This window comes from Vigna umbellata, chromosome 10, assembly GCF_029865625.1.
Source record: "Vigna umbellata cultivar VRB3 chromosome 10, Vumbellata_1.0, whole genome shotgun sequence".
NCBI classification, from domain to species: domain Eukaryota; kingdom Viridiplantae; phylum Streptophyta; class Magnoliopsida; order Fabales; family Fabaceae; genus Vigna; species Vigna umbellata.
Window position 1 is genome coordinate 12,948,398 of NC_142174.1, and position 26,604 is coordinate 12,975,001.

General features: G+C 31.2%; 2 protein-coding genes across 2 annotated transcripts; one reads left to right on the forward strand and one right to left on the reverse strand.

The window, feature by feature from the left end:
• The first annotated feature begins 176 nt into the window (after nucleotides 1-176).
• PKP3 (plastidial pyruvate kinase 3) lies at nucleotides 177-10,457 on the forward strand. The gene is made up of 12 exons (XM_047295684.2): nucleotides 177-532; nucleotides 612-893; nucleotides 3,008-3,173; nucleotides 3,418-3,552; nucleotides 3,685-3,795; nucleotides 4,697-4,785; nucleotides 5,890-5,952; nucleotides 8,087-8,262; nucleotides 8,853-8,952; nucleotides 9,072-9,220; nucleotides 9,971-10,079; nucleotides 10,170-10,457. The coding sequence occupies exons 1-12, from the start codon at nucleotides 377-379 to the stop codon at nucleotides 10,281-10,283; spliced, it is 1,650 nt and encodes a 549-aa protein (XP_047151640.1). The 5' UTR covers nucleotides 177-376; the 3' UTR covers nucleotides 10,284-10,457.
• Nucleotides 10,458-11,294: 837 nt separating this feature from the next.
• On the reverse strand, nucleotides 11,295-17,044 carry LOC124823476 (protein NRT1/ PTR FAMILY 7.3-like). Its single transcript, XM_047295683.2, has 5 exons — nucleotides 16,899-17,044; nucleotides 16,553-16,667; nucleotides 13,415-13,632; nucleotides 12,741-13,303; nucleotides 11,295-12,525 (listed from the first exon to the last, which is right to left on the reverse strand). Exons 1-5 carry the CDS (start codon nucleotides 16,929-16,931, stop codon nucleotides 11,664-11,666), a joined length of 1,791 nt encoding a protein of 596 aa, XP_047151639.1. The 5' UTR covers nucleotides 16,932-17,044; the 3' UTR covers nucleotides 11,295-11,663.
• Nucleotides 17,045-26,604: the final 9,560 nt, after the last annotated feature.

The window sequence follows — 26,604 nt, forward strand, 5'->3', positions numbered from 1 at the left end:
TAAATTCATCAATATTCAAAACTTAATTAAACCAAAAAATTTTTAGTAGTTATTATGAAGTAACAATTATTCATAAGTTGAATTTCGTAATTATACACCCTGTCCATTAACCTCATTCATTATCGATAAAAATCTGTTAAAGATATCTTAGTACACAAGATATTTTAACTGCAAACATATGCGGTGAGAGAATGTGTTGCCATGCTGCCAGCTCTGTGCAGTAATACTGAAAGATAATGGCTATTTCCTAACACCACGCGCCAATGGAACCTGGTTGGTTGGAACTGCAACAAATAAAATAAAGGAGAGAGTTGTTTATTTTGCTGCAACCAAAAGCAGGTCATCTTCATCTTCATTTCAATTTCAATCAATAAACATGGCAACCATTCATCTTTCTTCAGCAACTTCCCTGCTCTTCCAATCCGAACTCTCTCCCTCCAAACGCAGAACCAAACGAATCCCTAAAATCACCATTCTAGCAAACCACGCCCAACCGACCCAAATTAACTCCTCCAACGGCTCTCCCTCCGTCGTAAGTCACCTGTAATTTCCGCAAACTAATCTCACTTCGCTATCTCTAACCTCTCTGTGCTCTTCAATCCATTGCGTAGGGCAACGCAAACTCTTCGTTCGAGGTTCAGGTGAGTGATCATGGCGTGGGACAGGCAGGACCGAATTCCGAGGCGCGTAAGAAAACTAAGATCGTGTGCACGATAGGTCCATCCACGAGCTCACGTGACATGATATGGGGCCTGGCTGAAGCCGGAATGAACGTGGCGCGTTTGAACATGTCGCACGGGGACCACGCCTCGCACCTGCAGACTATTGAATTGGTGAGAGAGTACAATGCTCAGTTTCAGGATAAGGTCGTGGCCATCATGCTCGACACCAAGGTCAACTCCTTCGTATCTAACTTCCGTTTTCGCCGTTTTTGCATGTCACCATTAATTTTAATCTGGTGTGCTCTCACTCTCATCACTAACAGTTGTAGAGGATAAAAGTCAATGCTTCACTACTCTTTATGTTCTCCCCATACAGACTCAAAACATACAAGATAACATAATACCTTGCACTTCATCCTGGTTTGTGCCTTGATCAAATTTACTTGTAGCAGCTGAGAGATTTCTTCCCTAGTCTTGATCGTTTAATTTACAGCTTCCACCATCTGATCCTTATTCATTATCGTAGATGGGGGAGCAGGCGAGTAACCATAGAGAGCTTCAAATGGAGTTCACTGAGTGACTGTGTGAAACTTGATATTATACCACAATTCTGCAAACGATAAAAAATAACCCATTTGTGAGGCATATCCCCCGAAACACGTCTGAGATAAGCTTCTATAGACTTGTTCAAAGGCTCAATTTGGCCATCCTTTTGAGGATAGAAAGTAGTAGACTGCAGCAGCTTGACGCCATGCATCTGCATCAATTCAATCCAGAACTGACTCATAAAGATTGAGTCTCTATCTGAAATTATCTACCTAGGCCATCCATGTAATTTGACAACATTATCCATAAAGACTTTTGTGACTTTTGCAGCTCAAAAAGGATGAGATAGATGCAAAAAATGAGCATGCTTAGTTAATTGATCAATGATAACAAAAATAACAGTCATAGAATTAGATTTTAGGAAGACCGATAATAAAATCCGTACATATAGCTAATGGTTGTAAAATACTAGCAGGTAACTGAAGGGTTTATTTTTCTGACATATATGACATTGTTTCACTCACCTTTTCACTTCCTTTTGCATGCCTTTCCAATAGAATTGTTCTTTAATTTTTCTGTAAGTTAATCCATACCCTGAATGACCCCCAAAAGTTTAGTCGTTGAAATTGTTAAAGGATTTGAGACTTCAAATCCACATCATTACCTACCACCAATTTGCCTTATCTTTTGAGAGCTTCACCATCCAAAGTTCTTGCAAGGCTGTTGTGTCATGTGAATGGTATCTACAGTCTTCTGTAATTTGTGATCTACCTTCCATGATTCTTTTCCTTTTGCTATTAAGATTGTCGCTAATGTACCCTGACATTCCTTTCTTGATAAAGTTTTGGCTGCAACATTATCTTTTCCTTTCTTATGTTCAACCTTGAAGGCTAATCCTGTTACTTTCTCCATTCCCCAACTGTGCATACGTGTGTCGGAGGTTGTTCCAAAAGATGCTTAAGAGCTTTCTGGTCTGTTTTGATAATTACATGTTGATCTAGGAAGTAATGTTGCCACTTTTTTTACTGCTAAGAGGATTACTGGAAATTGGTGGTTTGAATATAATGGCATTGTCATGGGAGTGCCTTGCCATTCATAGAAAGAAGCAGCAAATGCCACATTGATTAACAGGTCTGCCCTCCAACTCAAAATTGTTCAGCTTTAGCACACCATTCCCAAAAGTTGGTACCATCAAAAGATGCGAATTGCAGCTGAGTTCTGTCAAGAATCACTGAAGAGAATTCTGGTGAATCTTGATATGATATTGGTGTAATTGAAATTTGTTGGCCTGAGTTCAATGCTGCCATAGATGAAACTAACCCCTCAATCATTGTTGTAATGCCTGTAAGGATCTTTTGTGTTAATTCTAGAGAATCTACCTAGTTCCCATAGAATCCATGTTTTAAGCTCCTTTGTGGTCTCCTGACTAACTAATACCAAATTGTCAGAATTAATTTGAAACTGGTAAGCTCTCACTCTCAACACTAACAGTTGTAGAGGGTAAAGGTCAATGCCTCACTACTCTTTTTATTCAGAGAAAGAAGGGTGTTATATGTATATGACCTCTAAACTATAACCCCTCAAGACGGAGTTCTACAGACTCAAAACATAGAAGATAGCAGACTCTGTAAAAAGAGTTACAATATAGCTCGACCAAATTTTGTCTCTGAACACTTTCAACTTCATTGTAAGCATCAAAGTTAAAACTCGCTGCCGTTGTTACTGAATTTCAATTTCCATATTTAAACTTGTATTTTGGATTTGAAGACAGAACGGATGTCATATGACTTGCTTCACAGGGTCCTGAAGTTAGAAGCGGGGATGTGCCTCAACCAATTTCACTTAAAGAGGGGCAAGAATTCTATTTCACCACCAGGAGAGGGGTCAGCACGGAAAGCACAGTTAGCGTGAATTATGATGATTTTGTGAATGATGTGGAGGTTGGAGATGTGTTGTTGGTTGATGGTAAGAACAATGATTTCTTATTTGTGAATATTGTTGTTTGTGTTATCTTGCTCGATTAGCCACAAGGTTTGTGACTTATTCTCGTGGTTGATTGTTAACCATGTATGAGCTACCAGGAAGATGTTCCTCCTATTTCAGTAATTTATTTTTTATAATCTCGGTATTTTAGGGGAGCTTATTGCATTGTTTGATGATCACCAATTTGATTATCTCAAAAGAAGATTTGGTCTGGTTATTGTTTTAGGAGGAATGATGTCTCTTGCTGTAAAGTCAAAGACAAAAGACTTGGTTAAATGTGAGGTAATTGATGGTGGTGAACTGAAATCTAGGCGTCATTTAAATGTCCGTGGAAAAAGTGCTACACTTCCTTCCATAACTGGTATATTTCTGTTCTATTTATTGTTGACACTGTACATGGGCAACAAGTTTCTGTAATTCACTTGTACCTGGTTACTTTTAGAATGCAAATGCACTTGACAATTTTACACTTTGTTGTGTTTCAACTTCACAGACAAGGACTGGGAAGATATCAAGTTTGGGGTGGACAATCAAGTAGACTTCTATGCTGTCTCATTTGTCAAGGATGCTAGAGTGGTGCACGAGTTAAAAGAGTACCTCAAAAGTAATATTTTAGATGTCTAATTTCCTTGTTATGCTTTTGTATCTAGATGTGTGGCTTTGTGCATATGTGTGGAAGTTCCTTCTCTCTTGGTGTTTATTGCTTCTCTAATGGGAACCAATAATCATGTACAACCATGTATTATTAGATATTAGTGTAGTCATAACAGTTGTCGGAAATCCCCTTTAACTACTGTCACCCACCCGAACTGTGGTCAGCCTTATCCCACCTCCGTGTTGGCTCTTCTGGGAGTTGTCTTAGTTGTTGGCCAGGGTGGTGTTTAGTCCTTTGTCGACTACACATGTGACTTAAAGTTTATAAAGCTTTGGTAGTTGATAGAGACCTGAGTATTATTATGGGATTTCTAAGTATCATATTGGATTGTATTTGTTGCTTGGTAGAGTATGTAAGTGTTTGTTTGTACCCCATGTGTCGGAGTACTTATTATCATTAGTATACTGACACACAATTTGAACTAACGAGAAAGTTGAGTGAAATATTATAGGGTGTCTATGTGCCTTAAAAGCTGGTTTGAGTTAGGTCCTAACGAGTCATAAGGTGTTGTTATTTGCTGTTGTGGACAGAGAGTACTATCTGTAGAAAGTGAATGTATTGTATGTGATTTCTGTTTCAACATTAAATTATATTCAAAACAACTGTCAGAGAGGCAGTTTCTAATTTTAATATGGAACAACTAATGCGGGACAAGTTGTTTTGTAACACTATTACATGTTCTAATAGATAATACTACGTTATTGCTCCTAGCTTATACCCATAACTGCCATCATGACCATTATTATTAGACTTATATTCAATATTTAGTAATACATTATTTCTCATGACGCTGATTATGGGCCCCATCATTCTCATTACCAACTAAATTATTGTAAACCTTTTTCTATAGGTCATAATGCTGATATACACGTGATTGTAAAAATTGAAAGTGCAGATTCCATACCAAATCTTCATTCCATACTTTCTGCTTCAGATGGGGTTAGTTTCATAATGTTCAGATCATGTATTTGTAGATATTTCATACCTTCAATAACTTTCAGTTAAAAGGGATTGAAATTTAGATTATGTTGGTGATCAATATTGTTTTAGTCTATATGTTTTTATTTATTTATTTTGGTCTAGTTAGTATTTAATATACGAGAACTGGAATTGATCACATGGAGGAATGGATAAATACTATGTATAGAAGTTCTATGCTTCATGTGAAAATAGTATGTGAAAAAAGAAACTAAAAAATGGAACATTTCAAGTTAATCAACTCATTATTTCTACGAGAGGACTTGAAAATTCTTCTAATCCTTGTATAATGCACAAATTTAAGTAACGACTTTGCTGTTTCTGGTTGTAGGTTGATTAGGCTGTCAATTGTACTCTTCAAAATCTAAGGAAGATACGTGTCTAATATTCTATGTAGGATATAAGAGGAACGTAATTGCATCTTGAGCTGATTATGGATTGATTAGCCGTTACCTTAGTTTCCCCCTTTCTTGGTATTGCACTCACATGATATCTGTTCTGAAACCTATGGCGATCATGTCATGGTGGCAATTCTTTCATTATAGGATATACAATGCTTGAGTAATTCCAGGGGAAAAGGTGGTTTTGTGGTGCTTGCTTGTTTGTGCACTATTGCTTGATAATTATTTTTCTTGATTTACATATGAAAATATCAAAGAACTTGGTTTAGTGGAGATTGTTCTATTAAGTTTTTGTAAGCATACTGATGATCTCTCTCCTTTAATATTCATAATTAACATTACGAATACCTTATAGACAATATCATTTTCAAGGCATACATTTATAGTAGATTCCTTTAGACTTAATAACAAATAGAATTGAATTTATTTGACAAAATGCCTAATTAAGAAAATTTACTGCATATCTTTTGACCTAGTGGTGAAACATTAACATAGAACTGATTTCACCATTACTTCGAGCTGGCCCAAACCTGATGTAGGTTTTTCAACACCTTCACAGTTTATATTTTGGATACTTTTTTTAGTGTTATTCAATATCATGGATCGAATCAAGATCTTTATCTACATTGGCATCCAGTTTCATTTTGAGAGTTTTATTTCGCAGGCCATGGTTGCTCGTGGGGATCTTGGAGCTGAACTTCCAATAGAGGAAGTTCCTTTATTGCAGGTAATGTGATGCTCACACTAACATGATACATACGTCACTTTGTTCACAGTTGGTGAGATGTTTGCAAATTCTTTCATCAGCTGATCTATGTTGATAATCATTGCTATGGTACATTTAAGTCAGGATGCAATGTTTAGTATAACTGGGAAAATCTAACAAAATAAGAGGAGCTACATTAATTGTTGTGAATTTTAATTCGTAAGACCATACTGCTAGTCGTGTGCATTAATTGTCGTAAACCTGTAGATTTGATATCAATGAGTCATGAACAAGCTACTAGGACACCACTTCCAACCTAAAACCTTAAGACAATGAATTTATTATTGGCCTTTAGGCAATGAATTTATTATTGGCCTTTCTACTTATATACTAGTCATCTTACTCATTTTTACCCCATGTGTTTATGAAGGAGGTCATTAGATATCAAAGGATATCTTATCCATTGTAGGCATATGAATCTGTAAAATTTATGTTGGAAAAATAAATCCAAATTTCCAAACATTAATGAAATTAGGTGGGAAGCCAAAAGGTGCATGTTTCTTGACCATTGGAGAATCTACTACCATAATGAAAGTGGAGTTGTCCACTTGGTCTCATTCATGATGATGTAAATTTATTTATACATAAAGTGAGTGTGTGTAGGGAGAAGATACACCTGACCTAGAAAGAGGGAATACCACCCTAGGTGAGAGAGGGTGGTCTGGTATTTGGAAGCGTTTCTCAAATTTGTCCAGAAGACATGTAATGTGTTGTGTTGTGATGAATGAAATACTTTTGAGATGGTTATGGTGATGTGAGCAAAAGGTGTTGAACCACATAAATCCATGTATTTCATTATTTTTCATTTGTGGTGTTACTTTGTGTGTTTCATACCTTTGATACTCATTATGCGTGAAGGGAATGTTTTCCCCAACAAATTGTTGGCACCACTTAAGAACAAAAACATAAGTCTTTTCCCTCTCGATAACTTCAACTACATGATTCACGCTACAGCATTGGACATGGTTAAAGAGTAAATTCCTTGAAATATTATTCATCATATGAGATATTTGTTAAGAACTTCCTCTAATGTCCCTGGTCTTTCTCTCCCTCTTTTCATAGGACTTCATGTCATCTAGTCTCCTCATTGGTGCTTCCAGTGACCTTTATTTGTACATGTCTAAACCACCTTAATTGATTTTATCCCCTTTTCATCAATTGGTATCACTCCAATGCCTTCTCATATACAATGATTTCATATATTACCCTTTCTTGTGTATAATGTATCTTAACATTCTCATTTATGCCACAGTGTTACTCATTTTTTCTTTGTTGTCCCTTTGAAGCCTAACACCTTTTACATAGATTTTAGTCAGATGTCTAGCAATATGATAAACTTTTCCTTTGTGCTTGACAGGTCCTTTGCAATTCAAACAACCCTCAACGCCTTTCTCCATTTTAATATCTAATTTGTATCTTGTGCATGACCTCTTCATTAGTTTCCCTATAATTTTGCAAAATGGAAACCAAATATTTAAACTTATAAACCTGTGGTATGATATCTTATCTAATTTTTACTTCGAAATCATTTTTCTCTTGTTTCTTGCTATGTCTTGATCCTACTTTAGCTAAGCACTTCTAAAATTGGTGGTGCCTACAGTGCAAGCTGCAACACCTACTACACAAGGCTTACTGTAACACATTTTAGTGAGACAAATTGCAATATGAAAGGCTGGTAACTTGAGATTAGAGAAAAGCAGATCATTTCTGCTTTACTGCCAACTTCTGGGAGCTTGTAATACTATTTTGGCATTAAGATTTGTTGTCTTAATCTTCTATAATTAAAACTTTTTTTACCTATAAAAGAAAGTGCTTATTTGTGGCTATTGCAACAAACCAATAAACTGAAATAGAATTTCAGAAGAGAAAATCTTTTCCTTTCCTCTGATGCTTCCTTGCGCACAAGAGAGTAAAGTTGCTTGAAGATTATATTCTTATTATGACCCACTTATCTCAGCTCCTGTTATAACTTACACAAACTAGATTATGAGATACTAGTTTCAAACTGATGTTTTTGTTCTCTACTATATTAGTTTTCTTTTACTATGCTTAATTCTCTGTTCAATGTAGTTCTTACCTTTTTTTAATCGAGTAGGAGGACATCATAAGGAGATGTCAAAGCATGCAAAAGCCAGTTATTGTGGCAACAAATATGCTTGAAAGCATGATTAATCATCCCACGCCCACAAGGGCAGAAGTCTCGGACATTGCAATCGCAGTAAGACAAGGTGCTGATGCTATCATGCTTTCAGGGGAAACTGCACACGGAAAGTCAGTTTGCTATTACTTGGTGAACTTGTTTCCTATTTTTTTTAAGTTGTTCGAACTTCTTTTCAGTATCCATATTTTACTATTTTCAAATAAAAGAAGAAGCATCATTAGAGAAGAGAATGACAGATATACAAATGGAGGATACGCTTAGGAGAAACCTAAAAATAATAACAAATAGGAATGAATCTAAATTAAACAAAGCCTATTAATCCCTATGCATGTTAAACAAAGGGGAATTAGTTACCTTGATTCTCTATAATTGGAATCTTCCTAATCCATTACTGTTCAATAATTTGCATTATTAAATGATTTTCAGCTGCTTATGATTGGGAGACTTATCTTTTTTATTTTGTGGAGTGCAATGTTTTTCAGGAAGGAAAATAAAATGGCTACAGATCCCTATTTTTCCAGCATGTTGAGTGTTGTAATTACTATAGAATTGCTTTTCATTTGAAAATGTATTTCATCCCTTTTCTTTAACTCGGTTACATAAGAACGCCTAACCTTGTCTTGGGGTCATGAATTTACGATTTAATATACCTTTTTCTTTCAATATTTTAAATAAATAAATATAACTTAATCTGCTTCAGATTTCCTTTGAAAGCTGTTAAAGTTATGCATACGGTGGCTCTTAGGAACGAATCCAGTGTTGAAAGCGGTGCTGCTTGTCCAAGTCTGAGTTCCCATAAAGTAAGTGCGCGATTAAATATTAGGCACTTTTGGAGTTTTGTTTCATTTATTATTGATATATTTAATTGTACATTGATGATATACTAAACTCTAACTAATTTGTGTTTACTTTTTGACAGAGCCACATGGGAGAAATGTTTGCTTTCCATGCGACAACAATGTCTAACACTCTTAATACCCCCATTATTGTTTTCACCAGAACAGGATCCATGGCTACTCTATTGAGCCATTATAGGCCTTACTCAACAATCTTTGCATTCACAAATGAGTAAGCATTGGCAGAATTATACATGTTTGTGTGTCTGTTGTTTTTTAGCCTTATATACTTTACTCAGTTATGTTTGCATTTGCAAATGCGTATGTATTTTCTGTGTTAATGTACTATTAATTTTTATACAACTAACCTGAAAAAAAAAAAAACTTTTCTTGATGGACTTTTTCAGGAGGAGTGCTTTTATTTAATATTTGGAAAGGAAATAGCTAATTTCATGGGCTTTGAGCCTATGTATTATCTTGAGAGAAGCTAGCTTCTCTCTTGCCAACTCAAGTATTTTACAGATTATCCAATTAATTAAATTTATCGTGCTTGAGGTTTTGTATGTGAACTAAGGATGATTTTTTGGACAAGTATTTTTCTCTTTATCAAAATTAATCTCCTATAATATTTTTTCTTTATCACATTTGACCATTCTGTTCAGTTTTCACAGAATCCTGCACGATGAATTTTTCTCCTATCGAAGATGGAAGCCCCTCACCCTCTCCTTTTTTTGTTTTTTTTTTTCTAAAATGATGTTGTTATGCTTACATGTTAGAGGCTATTTTTCTCATACATACCCCTCCACCCCTAAAAGTAAAGCTATACATTAAGAAGAAGAAGAAGAAATGAAACTAGGAATCTGAATGTCAACACAGGCAGTGATTTTTTTTCTTTTTCCGCTTTCTAATTTTTGGAGGGCAGTATAGGTGCTTAAGTTAATGCACTATTGCACCCACAAATTTATGATTTCACTATTCGCAGAACAAGGATTAAGCAGAGGTTGGCACTTTATCATGGCGTTGTGCCTATATACATGCAATTTTCAAATGATGCAGAGGAGACTTTCTCTAGAGCCCTCGAGCTACTATTGGTTAGTAATATCTCCATCAAGTGCTCAGACATATTATTTTTCTTGATATTTTTTCTTTTGAACAGTTTATGAAAAGTCTCCATATTTCAGAGTAAGGGTCATTTACACGAGGGACAGCATGTTACACTTGTTCAAAGTGGAGCACAACCAATATGGCGTGAGGAATCCACTCACCACATACAAGTTCGTAAGGTTCATGAATAAAATTTTATGAAGGGTCTTTGTTACTCGTAGTTGTACAGTTTTTTTTTTCTTCTTCAGTATCATAGTTATTCTTACTTTCAATAATACCTATGGCTATTATGTACTTGAAACAACAAGGTTGGATTGTAAAGTCATTTTCAAAATGCAAATATTTATTGATCAGGAATTTCAGTATTCTCCTTAAAGTTCTTTTATAACTATCTATTTTGTTAATATGTCGTGTTGATATTTTATCTTGGCTGAAAGAATAAACGTTGACCTTTGCTGTTTGCGCAACCATGGTGGAATGTGTTTATTTGATTTTATATGATAATTGGGCAGAGTTCCTCTTGGCTCACGAGGGTAAGGCTATGTAATGCTGTCTTCTGACCCTTATTATGCCTATATCGCTATGACTTGGGAACTCGTGCACTGGCTCACCCTTACAATTAACTTGTATATTTTTTTGTTTCAACCGTTTTACCTTTCCCATTTTTTGGTCTATACGTTTGAAAGATGACATTACATACACACACATAAATAAATAAAACAAAAGAATACAGAAGAACAATTATTTGTTATGCCCTACTTTTTCACCTTATTCCCATTTCGATTATGTAAAATTTGATTCTGTGGACTGTAAGTATTGCCTGTTAATTCCTCTGATTGCTACCGCAAATCTTCCTAATAATGAGTCACTGCTGGGGGAGTTGTTGTAAATTTCTTTAATCACGTGTTATTGTTCTCTTGTTCTTTTTTTTAAGTGATATTGTAAAAAAAAAAAATTCTGACAAATAATTGCCAGCAATAAGTTATCGCTTTATGCTGTTCTTTTGATCTTATACATAATTCTTTGTTTGTCCACATGATAATATTTGGTCTGCCACTGCCAGTTTGCAAATTCTTTGGTTGATTAATTCGATCAGCTAAATCTAAATATATTAGAAAGTGTTTTGTAAAATTTTCTCTTTCTCTGTTTCGAAATTATTGCCTTTATGGGTGATTGCATTGTTTGTTCATGAGTACCAGACATTAAGGACTTAAATTTTTGTGTTAGCTCTGGGATAAATACAAGGAAATCCACATAGCAGAGTTAACTTCGTCTTTAAAATGGCATTTACAAATGAGAGAAAGGAAATGTCTAAGTACCCTAAAACAGTCATTGTCTCATCAAATTTTTGTTTTACACAACTTGGCTTCAAGGGTTTATGCCTTAAAAATACAGAGTCAAGTTGTAAGAGAGTCAGAAACTCATGTAAGAAGGGTTTCACTTTCTGCAAACCTGCAAACTATTTCTTCCAACTGTAACAATAGAACCAAGATTATATTTGACTAGTTTCCCTTTCTTTCTCTTATTAATATATGTGGTACCCATGGCCTTTGATTGATATCCCCTGCAAATTATACTTTTGACTCATTACTTTCACCACTTTTCTCCTCTAGCTGTATGCACTTGTACCATTTTGCACATGCAATATAGGCAATCAAATCTATGGACGTCAAGGCAGCTAAGAGGAAGTAAAACCTATCCAAGTGGCCTTTATTGAGGTTTCCAGGGATCCACCCTGGCATGTGATCTTCGGTGGATATCTTCATAACCACACTAACTAGTAAGCTACTCACATAGTTCCCAAGAGAAATGGATGTCATGCAAAGTGCACTTCCGAAGCTCTTTAAGCCGTCTGGTGTCTGAGCGTTGAAGAACTCCAACTGGCCTACATACATAAAAACCTCAGAAGCTCCTATAAATGCATACTGAGGGATCTGCCAGAAGATGCTTAAAGTGCTTGTGTCATTGCAGTGGAGGCATCCTTGTTTTGCGTACTTAAGTCTATAGCATTCAACTAATCCAGCTGAAACCATTGCCAGTACTGCTATAACAAGTCCAACTCCCATTCTCTGAAGTTCTGTGAGTCCCTTGGAATCTGTCTTTTTGAGTTTTCCCACAAACGGATCAAGAACTCGGCGGTAGAAGAAAATGAAAACTGCCACACTGAGTATATCAAAGCTGGACATACTAGCTGGTGGTATTCTGAAATTGGAGACAGTGGTTTTCATGGCAGCACCTTGCTCCACAAAAAGTGAAGCCATTTGTGTGAAAACCACAGAGTATATTATGGTGCAGAGCCAAATTGGAAGAAGTCTCAGTATGCACTTCACCTCTTCAACTTGACTTACTGGACAGAGACGCCAGGGGTTGTAACCGTTCCCTTTCTGATCATCTAGATCTCTTGAAGATATAAATGCTGCTCTGTCCAAGAACCTGTAATACAGTAACAAATGGCAAATTGATCAAACTGTTATTACTCACTGCAACCAAGAATGGAGAACAGTACTGGAATGGAAATCAAATGTGTGTTAATTTTTAGCAAAATGATCACATGAAATAAAATACAGGAAAAACATTCCATGCAGCCTCAGCTACACATGAATACATTCGTCGTGTAGTTTCAGCTGAAAGGAACCTCCACTACTTACTTGAACCCATGAGTGTGGAGAATCTTTCTGTTTCCATTCGTGAAAGACTCCTTTGCATCCATGTGAAGTAAGTTCTCTCCCTTTGATGACATTTGAACTTTGGATTTCCTTGATGCAGCCACAACGACTTGGCTGAACCTAGAAAGAGGGTTGCCACTGGGCTTGAAGTGTCTATACCTGGAGGTGCATGCAAGAAACAAGACCAGTGCAGCAAAGGCAGAACCTGCAGACAGCCAGAAACCAAGAGCCCACATTCCTTCGTCCTCGAAATAGACCAGAATGGTGTTTGAGAAAAGTTGGCCGATATTAAAAGCCAGGTAGAAGTAGCTAAAGAAGGCCACCTTTGAGTGACCCTCCTTTGAGTGCTCCTCGTCAAACTGATCAGCTCCAAATGTGGCAATATTTGGTTGATAACCTCCATTACCCAAGGCAACTAGATATATTGAGAGGTAAAACATTCCCATCTCCAATCTTGAATGTTTTCCGCAGTGAATTGTTTCATTCCCACAACCTTTAGGCTTAAGTAAGAATAGGTATGATGACAGGGATAAGGACATTAGACCCTGTTATGTCAAGCCAAACAGATTTGTTGATTAGTGAAGTAGTTAATGTAAAAGTTAGGAATTAAAGAGAAAGATTATGAATGAGAGGAGAGAAAATGGAGCGCTACTTACTATAACAAAGATGACCTGAAAAACAGCACAAGTTTTATATCTTCCCCAATAAGAATCACTGAGGAAAGCACCCACAAGAGAGAATATATAAACTGTTCCGGTCCATTTGCTCACATTGTTAGCTGCATCAGCATTATTCTGTCCTACCACCCTTGTCAGAAACAGCACTAGGTTCACTCCCATCCCAAAGAATGCAAGAGTTGCCAGAGCTTGATTCACTGATACATGCAATCAACAAATCACGGAACAAGAATCATTGACACTGTGATCTCAATATTGAACCATGCATGGGTAAGTTAATCCGCATTAGTCCTATGACCATATTAGTCTTCACTGAGGTTTACTTAAATTATGTTTTATTTTGTTATTTGATATATAAAAATTACCAATAATATGCAGTCACATAATCCAGAGGCTACTACTATATCGACACGAAGGGTACTTCATATTATAACTTCTATCTATTCCTTGTATATTGTATCTGTTAATTAAAAATTATAAAATTATAAAATTATAAAAATTATAAAAATTTTAGAATTAAAAACAATATATGCCATTAAAAAGTCTAAAAAAATATTTCTCGTTAACAGGGTCCTATTTTAATAAGTGTTCGTGGTATAGGGTTAGATACGTTTAGGATTTCTCTTTAGTTAAAATTAAAATAGTATTGGTTTCTAGGTGTGATAACACTTTGAAAGACAGAGCTTATTAAAAAATTAAACTTCTCTTTTCTAAACAGAATATGGTGATTTTCATGATTCTGAATCCACTTTTTGAACTCTTTCTGCCTTTGTCGTGGTTCTGCTGGAAAAAGACACCTGTGTTTTGCATGGCATTTTTTTGTTATACTATTTCAAAATTTAATTTTTAATATGAGATGCATTATTTATTTACAGCAGGGCTTTGCACAAATGCATTTAAAACTTGTAACTCTATACACTTGTTTTAACCTAACTTTATCCAAACAATACACCTGTATGTACCCAAAAAAACATATCATTATAATATTATATTTTTGCAATAATAAATAACTCAAACTGTAATGATACAATGATAAAAATATTCTAAAATAGTTATTTGAGTCTATTTTAAATTTTAAATTCATTATACTTATAATACATTTAATATTTACTTATTTTAATCTAACTTTACATTCATGGAAAAAGAACCTTTATTATTCTTTCGTGTCTCTTTATACGTGTAAAATTTGTACAACTGGTAAGCATCAGAGTAAAAGAAAGGTAAAGTAAAATTGAACAAACATATTTCATCTTTTTAAGGAGGTGGAGACGAGCCCTTTTAAATCCATATACAGACAACTTTACACAATCACAATACCAAACACTGTACGTAAGTTTCTTATATATTCCAATAAAATCTAAAGATACCTAACACTCAAAGAGGACTGAAAAGATTGAATATTTCTTAGTTGTTGGAAAATTAAACATCAAAAATCATCTGAACTAATTACATTTCTTTGTATGATAATTACATGTTTATAATCTAAATAAATGGTTGATGGTACAATTTTTTTTTGCGTGATAACATTGAAAACCCTTAAAAGGAAATAAATAAGATAATGTATCACTAACATTTATAGAGATCAATCACACTACGCAGCTGTGTAATAAAATAACTTAAGAATGAGAGGTTCTAAATAATTATATGATTGTGACTTATATCAGTTTTTGTTATTCAGAACGAAATATAGGGAACAGCTGGTTTATTAATCATCATGCTCCTTTTCTTTTCTTGTCTGAGTAAGAGTAAATAGCAGTGACCAAATACTATTACTGAATTAATAAATAAATTTACACTTCCACTTGATTGTTGTCAAATGCTAATGGTTACAAATTTGCATGCATATATGTCTATGTTGGTGACATGTGGCAGCAACCCACGTCATGCAAATTTCCACAGCAGTCTCAGAAAGGTATTTTTCTCACTTTAATTTGTCTCTTTTTCTTTCGAAGGACAAAGCCAAAAACCTAGTTCAGGCATCATTCAGAAATCTCTATCCTCTGTCCCATCACATTTAGGAAATTTTTTAAGTTCAGATTAGAGTTTTCATATTTTAGAGAAGTGTTAATATAAATAGTTATTTTATAGTACAATTGTTTTTTTTATCAAAAATAAACTCAAGCAAATGAGTAGTTAATAATACTAAAACTCCAAAAGTTTTCCAAAAACATCACATAGTTTCTCTCATAACAATCTACCTTCATTTTTAACATTCAGATACTACTACTTACAAGGGTTTAACAAAGAATTTCATTATCCAATAACCATGGTAATTTAATTTAATCTAATCTAATTTTTTTCTCTAAAAAGGGTATTTTTGCATGGGGGAGGAACAAGTAGTTACTAGGTAGCCAGCCAGCCAGCCAAGACATAGCTGTAAGTGTCTGCCAAACACACACACTCCACAGGAAAACGATGCAACAAAACTGACATAAATGTCTGCTTTGGATTTTGCACACCAAATGAAACACGTTCCTGCATTTAAATGTTGTCTTCTTCTTTTCTGGTATAATATTAAGAAGGAAACTAACTAGCTTGGTTGCTTGCAGTAGCACATATTCCACCATAAAGTAACCACACCCTGTGCTCCTTCTATGATAAGCTATATCAAATATATGCACACAATTTCATGAGTCATGAAAAAACTTCTGCACACAACACTCCTCATCTGAAACTATTAGGTTTTGTCTGTTCTACATATATATCATCACAATCATTATATTTTTGTAGTAATCTATTTGTATCATTAATCTATATTTATTTTCTTTTTTTTAATCAAAACTCCAGAGATTAATAGATTCAAAGAATATATAAGATCAGTCAATATTTTTCAATGTTTTGTATATTTATAGTACACCCTATAACCTTTCACTTCATATATACATAATAACTCATTGGGGACTTCTCCCCCAGCAACTATAATTCCTTAATTTAGGAGAATAAGAGAGAGATGTTCTTATTTATTGTCCTTTTCTATTTTCATATCACCTACATGCTCAAAACAGAAAATTTTTTATAGGGTTATATATGCATATGATGTGATAATATAAGATATTCATTATACCTTTCACCAAGATCCAAAAGTAATAAAAAGATAGGATTTTGGAGGTAGCTTACAGAGTATGATAATTCCAGCAACCCATCTTCCAGATTTGGCTCTTATAGCAGGACCACCATGAAAATCAACACTTCCATCAAGAGTAACCTCTTCTGCTTCTTCCTCAAACTTGCTCTGTGCAGAGTTTTGAACACAAAACAAATCATAGAGGCTTTTCAGTATTTGTCACATTCATTGCTAATGAAATTAAAGAATACAAATGATGCTATGTCACATTCATTTTTGTAGTATCCGATACATAAAATATATGAACACTCTGATGCAGCAACAGAATAAGAAACACTTAAGAAAAACATGAATAAAGAAGAAGAATATGTAATGTATGTAGAAAGCCTTAATACTTACCTCTTTGCAGAGCTCAGACTCTAAGCAAGACATGAGTGATATGAAAAGAAGAAAGTAAGTTGAAAATGCAAGGTAGAGAAAGGTGTTATTGCAGACTGAGAATGAGATGAAGGAGAAGAGAGAAAGCAATGTTACACAAGAGAAAAGAGTAGTGTGAGAGTTGAATATATAGATGAGTGAAGGTTGGCCTGAACGGTGGAGTGATTAAGTGAAGCAAGAAGTGGGGTATCCACATGTTATAAACATACAAAAACTCTCTATGACATGCACTTTTACAAAAGATTGAATTCAATGCTATGAAATAAAAAGATAATAAAAAGATAACACAAACATTTCAAAGTTGTTATGGAAAATAATACATCATTCTTCACAAAATTATTGCAATTATTGTTTCATGTACAAATCCAACTACTACATGTAACAAAAAAATCCCTTAGATTTTTTAACACATATAATTTTATACCTCTTCTTTTATTGTATTCACATGTTTTTGTATACAATAAAAAGGAAACACAAACTCAAATGCATTCATTCTTTCTTTCCATACACAACAAATGCATTCAATGAAGATTGAAGTTAGGAAAAAGATGTGTTAGACACCTGTGTTTTGTTTCTACATCTTTATGACATCTGCAAATAATAATAATAATAATATAAGGAATATAATTATTTTAATTAAAATATAAATTAAATTATTGAATATAAAGGTAATGAGTGTAGGGTGAGAGTAAAAGGTTATGGAGTGTGTAAACAAGTCTTTAAAGTTGTAGAAGGTGAAAGATTCAACAAGTAATTGTCAAGTCTATTTATTTTCTTTAGATTATATTAAAATTAAAAATAAAATAAAATAAATATTTGTTGAACTTACAAATAAATTTAAAAGGTTTCTTTAACCTTTTAAGCATCTATTCTTTTTGTTATAGGATAAAGAACATACCAGGCGGACTATATGGGAGTTGGGGTATCTGTTCCTTTTTATATTATGTGTATTATAATAAAAATTTGCTAGAGTTAAACTAAATGAATTTTTATTTTTTATAAAACGTGCAGTTTTATGTTAATAAATAATAAAATATAAAATTTAATGTAACAAAAAATAAATTATTAAGATATTTTTTATTTATTTTATTGTCTTTTGAGTTATTTATTAAACACTAACTCATTGTTGAAGAAAAAGTAAGTTTCTCTTGTTGTATTTGATAATAAAATATTATTTTCATAGTATATTCTTATTTTATTTTATGAGTCTTTTGTGTAATAATTTCTTATAAATATAAATAAAAAGTTAATTGTTACGTGTTTTTTCATAACTGTTTTTAATTCTGAAAATTTATTTTTTAAATATTTAACATTTTTAAATAGTTATATTAATGGAAAAAAAATTAAAAGAGATAAAAAGAAATTTGCATCTAAATATGAAAAGAAGCCCAAATTTAACTTTTTCACCTACATTACAATAATAATTGAATTGTTCTCAATCAGAAAAGCCTCAAGATTCAATTAATAACAAAGAGTTTTATATTAATTATTTGAAATATTCAACTATGATAATATTCAATAAATCAAATAAATAAATAAGTAAAAATTATTTAAAATGAAATACATAAATTTTGTAAAATAAAAAATTCAAAAATTCGATATTAAATTATATATTTTTATTATATTTAAAGATGATTAAATATATAAATTTTAAATATATTATTTTATCTCTCCTGTTGAGAGTAGCTATTAAAAAGAGAGGGAAAAACTATACGTATAGTTCTAAAGCAACGCTTATCAATTTGCATAACTAAATTCTTAATAATTTAATAATTACGCAACCAAATATGATATTAATAGAAGTGGATATGGAGTTGTATTAAGGAAGATCTATAATATAACTCATGGACATGCACAAATTTTTTATATTTTTTTATTTTGTGTAACAGAAGAAAAAGGACAATACATTGATGTAGTAATCCCAATTTAGTTTCTGTCTTGACAGTTTTCAACTCCACTTCTTTAGATGCATTCCAGATAGACACGCATACTTTTAGCTCTTCCATAAAATGATAAAATACTTTTTCTTTCTTTTCTCATTAACTCCTAGTAAATATCATTAATATATATATATATATGGCTTAGTAACCTTGTTTTTTAGTTAGTACATTTTAGCAATGTGTACCGGGTTTTAGTATATAAAAATATTTTAATATATCATGGATTCTAAGTTTTAAGATTAAGGGTATTTTAATAATTTTCATTCTTAAAACTAAAAACAGAATTAAAAATTCAGAAAAAAAAAATCAAAAACACTCACGTAATCCTAATCTATCTTCTTTACTTATCCAATTTGTTTCTCTTTCATCTCCATATTTTTCCTCGCTCACACACAACAACCCGCGACACCGCAATTTGTTGTTCTTGCTCATTTGTTTTCCAGTTTAATAACAAAATAATTAATAATGTTGATGTTGATTTTTCATTGGAGAGCGTGTTATATATTTTTTCTTCTGATTATTATTAAATTTCGTTTTTAAACTTTAGAATTAGTAGTTTATCTTCTTATACACTTAAACACCAACCCTACTTCGTGTTTCGATGTTTTCTTCATTATTACTATGAGAGGCGGTTAGGTTAGGAATTGTAGACAATTCTAGGAGAAAAAAACTTGACATTGAAAATGGAAGTAGCGATTCCATTATGGATTGGTTGATGGTTAGACGAGTGTTTCTAATTTTTTCAGTTGAAACTATCATAGAGATGACAGAGAAAATGTTGGAGTGATAAAGATGAAAGAGAAAGGGTTCAGTGATCACACACACACACTATATTGAACCAACAACGTAATAAAGACTTTTACAAAACAGAAATAAAACTATTAAATGTCTTATATTCTAAGTTTTAGCTCTGCCACCAGCTAGCGCCTGCTCACCAGAGACTCCACTAAGCTCACACCATTATCATTGCGAAAAAGAAAGCAAGAAAACAAACAGACAATACAAAAGCAATGGTAAGCTATTATACAAAGAAATTAACATATCAAAATTTAATATAACAAATCATATATCAACATTCACAAGCCCATCAAACACGTGATCATATCACAATTTGACCTCTCCACTCAATTATCTGAATCTGATGCTGACATAAGCGTACACTCATGGTAGTATTTATAATTTGCATAGTCATAAATAAGGGTAACTCAACATACTTCCCCATGGGGTTAATCTTTCCTTCTACAACCCAAAGGGTTAGAGTAAAGACATCATGTCATTCTCTCTGCCACCCCATTCATCTCAACATGAGTTGAATGATTGGTAGTTTCACTATCAAGCATTCACCACAACTTATTTTAACATAGAATCTCTCCTTGAGATTCTTCTTACAACACTCATCTTACATTTTAACAACATACTCATACCATTTCAAAAACATCAACAATTATCAAAACATATGTTCCGTAAATCAAATCACACAATGACACAATTTCCTTCATATCAACTCAGAACACACACTAGGCAAGGAAAACAACTTGGAAATTTTCACGAATAGCTTGGGAATGGTCCAACCCTCCCCCCCCAAAACAACCTAAAGAACATCTAAAATTGATGTCCATAACCCCGAATTCGTGATCCCAAACCACATATTTATTGTTAGACGACCCAGAGTCACCGGACGCTTTCCACCAGATGCTTACCACTAGACACTCATTACTAGATGTTCTCCACCAAACACTTATCATCAGACACTCACTACCAAACGCTCTCCACCAGACGCTTACCATCATACACTCTCCATCAAACGCTTACCATCATACGCTCACTACCATGCTATTCACCAGACGCTTACCATCAAACGCTTACCACCAGACACTTACTATCAAATGCTCTCCACCAGAAGCTTACCACTAGATGTTTTCCACCAAACGCCTACCACCAGATGTTCTCCACCATATGTTTACCATTAGATACTTACCATCAGATTTTAAGACAATAAATGGTCAACTAAGTCCTAAATGGTCTCAAGAACAGTTTCCAAAACTGCAGACTTTCCCAAAATCATGATTTTAGAATTTGACTTGTCAAAACTCCCATTTTATGTCCAAAACTCACCCTTCTTATAATTTATTCCAAATCAAAGTTATGTAAAAATACATCAACACAAATTTACTAAATCTACATTTCTAGATTCATTAATAAAAAACTTTTAACATCAACAAACCAACTACAGACAAGCATGTATAAGTTTTCAATTCAACACACCACCTTTTCAAGCACCCAACATACCAAATTTCATGATTCAATTAAGTTTCACAAATCAATCATCACATCATCATACAAACATCAAATATCACATGCATACCTAATCCAAACCAAATAAATTAGTTTCCCTTACTTGGTTGACACTCCTATGGTTTTAAAAACTCTAAAATTCCTCTTATGGTTCCAAGATCTCTATTTGCTCTTACAATTCATGATAATTTGATTAGAGTATACCCTCGGTACCATTGATTAACAAAGAGTCTTAGAGAAGACTCAGACCCCAAAAGAGTAAAAAAAAAAACTCCTATATACAAAGACACCAAAATTTAAGAAAGAATAGTAGAAATAAAGATCTTGTCTTAAGAAATCTTCATGCGGTCTCTAATCTTCCTATAAATGGATACAAAGTTAAAATTTATAGAAAAAAGATAGATGAAATTTGTAAAAGATGAGGTTTTAGATAAATAAAACTTATTAAATAATAAAACTCCTTATTAGAAAATTTTATTTATACTATTGATACTTTTGAAATAAAATAATAAGTATCATTATTTAAAACACTCTATCACATCTAACACTAAGTTTTTTAAGAGATTTAAAAAAAAAAAAAACTCATGTTTAACCTCTTATAAGAGACATTTGTTGACTTCTTTTTTTATAAAAGTTGTTAGGACATGGTCTAATATTTTATGTATAATTATTTTTTTTCACAGGTTATTTTAGAACAAAAATAAATAACTTTTCATAAACTAGAACTAATTTGTATAAATTTTGAAAAAAAAGCTATGTAGCATTTTTTTTTTTTCTGGAGAAGTTGGTGCAATATATCTTAATAATCTTACTATTTAGTATAATGAACTTAAGAGAAAACAGTAAACGTGTCTTTGGTAGGTAGGAAATGTAAAGTGAAGGTTTCTTTGGAGTGTGAAAAGTAGTGTAAAACAAAAGAAAGAGGATAATTAAAACAAGAAATCGGACTATTTAAATTAGATAAAAGAGAGAGTAAATAAATAAAATATTTGATTGCTTTAAATGTTATTCATAGTTTGTATTTATTATTTTCAGCATTATTTTTATAAATTATTTACGAAAATTATATGAAAAAACTTATCATCTTATGCGTATGAAAAACTTAATTACGTTATCAACTTTTGTGAAATGTACTTATTATTGGATAAATCCTTGAACAAATAAGAGAACTTTTATAAAACTTTGGTCTCTTTTTTATGAAAGTTAGTGTAATATTTAGGATATATTACTTGTAATACTGAGGGATATTGATGAGGTAGCACATTATATGACATAGAGTTGTCGTGGGCCACGCTAACATTTTAAATTAAAAAGTGACTGAAAACTTACATTTCCTTCTGTCCACGACATTAGAGTGGAGACTAAATTAAAATATTGCAAAATTAAAACTTACATTATCTCATTAATATGAGTTAGAATTATCAAAATATCTTTAAATTTTTAAAAATAGGTTTTTATAAATGAATTAATGTATATTTGGTTTAATTTATTAGTTTAATTTGTTTACTTAAATATGAAAACCAAAATCCATGATTTAATTAAATTATTTCAAATTATAAGTAAAACGTTAATTTATTAGTTTAATTTAATTATTATTTTATTAAAATTACATGATATATTTGGCATGCTTATTTCACAACTGCATAAACTTCCTAATTTTGGGTCTCCTTTTAATGGAGAATGGCATAATCTAATAATTAGCTTTTCCATTTTGTAGACATGAAAAAATAAATTATAACAAGATTACACAATAATAAGAAAGTTTTCAAATTTAGTGTTAAAGTGACTTAATTCATTTCATACAAGTTAGTTTATAATAAATTAAGTTATAAATAAGTCATTTTAATCCGATTATTTTTTAAAGAGTTAAAAATCTAGTTTAACCTACCCCAAATTAGTGAATAAATAAATTGACTTAATTAATATAATACTTTATTTTTCAATTTACTTTATATGTTTATTATATTACAATTAAAATATATTTGCTCAAAAAATTTATAGAAATACAAATTAAAATATTTACTTTTTTATTAAATATTATTATAAAAATAATAATTAAAAAATAAAGTGTAAACTTACATTATATTTACCTTTTCGGTAAATTTAGTATATGTCTAAAAGTAAAAAACTTTGTTGAAATTCAAACGTGAATTTAAATCTCATAAAAATTTATAAATTTATTATATTAAGATTTTAAATGAAAGTAATGTAAATATTTTATATAAATTTAATTCGAGTGGAATTTTTCGAGGATCCATGTATATATATTTAGGAATTCAAACGTTTAAGTCTCACATTATAAAATTAAATATTATATAAAAATAAAAATGTATAAATTTATTATATTAAGATTTTGGATTAAAAGTAATATTAATCTTTTATATGATTTTGATTCAAGTGGTTGATTCTTTTCAATAAACTTTCTTTCCAAGAATCTATATCAATATATATTTACTAAAGATTAAATTAGATAAAGCAAAGTTTATATTATAAGAATATGGTATTTAATATGAGATGCATGAAAAAATAGGAGATTGTTTTTGAACACACCATATCTTATTATGAATAAAATAAGTTTGATTGATTTTGGGCATAACACAATATTTTATTGAAGTTGAACCTACCCGTGAATTAATGGCCACAAGCAATTCATATAATTAACTTAGATTTTATTGGTTGAATATACACGTGTTATTATATTAATTTATTTTTGAAGTATATGTCCTACTTGTCGGAAAGATGTGAAAATTAGAAAGTAAAAGAAAGTGATTAATAAGGAATACACCTGTTAGGTAATTATGATAATGTAGAACACACACGAAACATATATGCATATTTTTTTCATTATTAAAATTGCAGGTAGTTATATTAGAATAAATTTAAAATATTATTTATATTTTAATGAATTACTCTTTAGTAACTACTAACTAAACATTCTTGACAAAGAAGATCGTGTTCTAAAAAATGAATTAAAATTTATTTTTACTCTATTTGAAAGCATTTGTTAAAATTATTTTATTATAATTATTTTTTTGTTTAAATTGTTTGACTAAAAATTATTTATTATATTATAGGTTTTGGATTGACGTTAAAAATGTTAGTTTAATTTTTAAAAATGAAATTTGTATGTTTGTTGATGTAATAAATTAATGAAACTCTATCAGTTATTTGTACATAACGTAAAAAGTCTTATTTTTTATTTCTTGTTTCTTTCGTTATGTATAAAAAAAATCTTTTGTACATTGGATTCTATCTCAAATTATTCAAAAAAAAGAAATTTTTATATGTTATGTGATTGACCAACTTACCATTAGTAATTTTTAATTCAGTCATGTATAGCTCTTTGAATAATTTGTCCTAAATAATTCTTTTATTGTATTTTATTAAATCCTAGCAACATTTTATTGATTGACCTAACTTTGGCATTACGAGAGATATTCATTAAATATTTTTATTCTATTTTTAGCTTCATGAGTGGCGATTGTTTTCTTTACCTGTAAACTCACTTTTATCACACACACCTTTGTCACATACATATACATGGTGATCTTTATCCATAGATTTTATAAGGAAAATCCATCAAACATTTTTGTGGAAGAAAAAAAAGTGGTTTGCATTATATGTATACAAATTATCCTTAGCTCATATAAATTTTATATGCATCTAAATTATTATAATTTTAAATTATAAATTAATTTTTCTTATTATTAATAATTATTTGTAATATTGACATAGTCCAAGCCACAAAAGTATACTTAATCATCCAAAAAATATGTTACTTAGAACTAAATTATGTTATGATATTTTTTTCATTTAATTTATAGGGGGTTTCAAGAGTTTACTCATTTAAATGATTAAACTTAAAGGTATAACTGTTCAAGTGATAAAAAGAAATAAGCAACTTTCATTTTTTTTTTAGACTTAAACTTAAATGTACCTTTAATCAACGAATCCTATTCTTTAAACGGTAAACCTATCAATTAAATGACAGTTCTTTATGAAGAATATCATATGTTTTTCATTGGTAAAAAATCTTCACCAATTTTATTTTAAAACTATATTTAATGTATTAATATAATGTGAAAAAGTTATAATATGAGTATTAAATAAGAGAATTTGATAACATAATTAGTTTCAACTGACTTTTAAGTCATATATGTATCACATGATCACAGTTAATAAATATTTGGGTTAAATATGTTTTTAGTCCCTAAACTATTGACCGTTTCTGGTTTTCGTCCCTCTTCCAAACTAAGGTACAATTTGGTCCTCAATCTTTAAAAAACGTTCGTTTTAGTCGAAAAAACAAACGTTTTGAGGACTAAAACGAGGACTAAAAACAAAATTTTGAGGACTAAAACGAACGTTTTTCTAAAGAATGAGGACCAAATTGTACCTTAGTTTGGAAGAGGGACGAAAACCAGAAACGTCCAATAGTTTAGGGACTAAAAACATATTTAACCCTAAATATTTTTTATCATCTAATCCAACAAAAAATAAGAATCATTAACTTTTTATAAAATAGGTAAGAGATCGCCTTTTGTGTTTATGAAGTTGTTAAATAAGATTTATATTAAATAATGTTAATGAAAAAAATAATAATTTTAACTTTAATAGAATACGTATAAGTGAAAATTTTCCATAAATGAAATAAAATTATTTTTTTAATGAGGTTATGAAGTGAAAAGAAGGTGAAATAGTTTAAAATTAGGAAGTGATAATGACAAGGAAATGAAATTGATATTTATATTGCATGTATAATTTGTTGGTTATGAATAATTACGTTTTTTTAGTATATTATTGTTTTTTTTCTATTTTATTACATGAAACAAACTTGTTTGATATAGAAGATGGAAAAATATTTATATGTAAATTCAAATTAAATTTTAATATATATTTAATTTAATGAATATTATATTTTATATTTGTTTATAAATTTATTTAAATTTTATTTTAAAATTTTATAAAATATTTTTTAAAAGTATTTAGACAAAAAATTTCACAAATACTTTTTAAATAAATGTCCAATATGTAACATATTAAATTATTTTTTTATAAATTAAGTAGCGAATAAACACTGTTTATAAAATCCATTATCATCTTTTATGTTTGATTGTAATACTAGAGAATCTATAACAGGACAGAACACAAAAACCTATACAACAATAATATATGTCGATGGACTAGACGCAATATTATAATTAAAAGTCATTTTATAATATTTTTAATAACTCTTTTACTTATTTTCTATATTTACAAATATTAAGTACCATTTAATATATATATATATATATATATATATATATATATATATATATATATATAATACTCTAAATGACACTGTTTGTTTGGACTTGATTGCTAAAAATTTAAATTTGTGTGTTAGTTTATTGCAAGGAAACGTGCATTTTAAAGTTTATCTTTTTTAACTG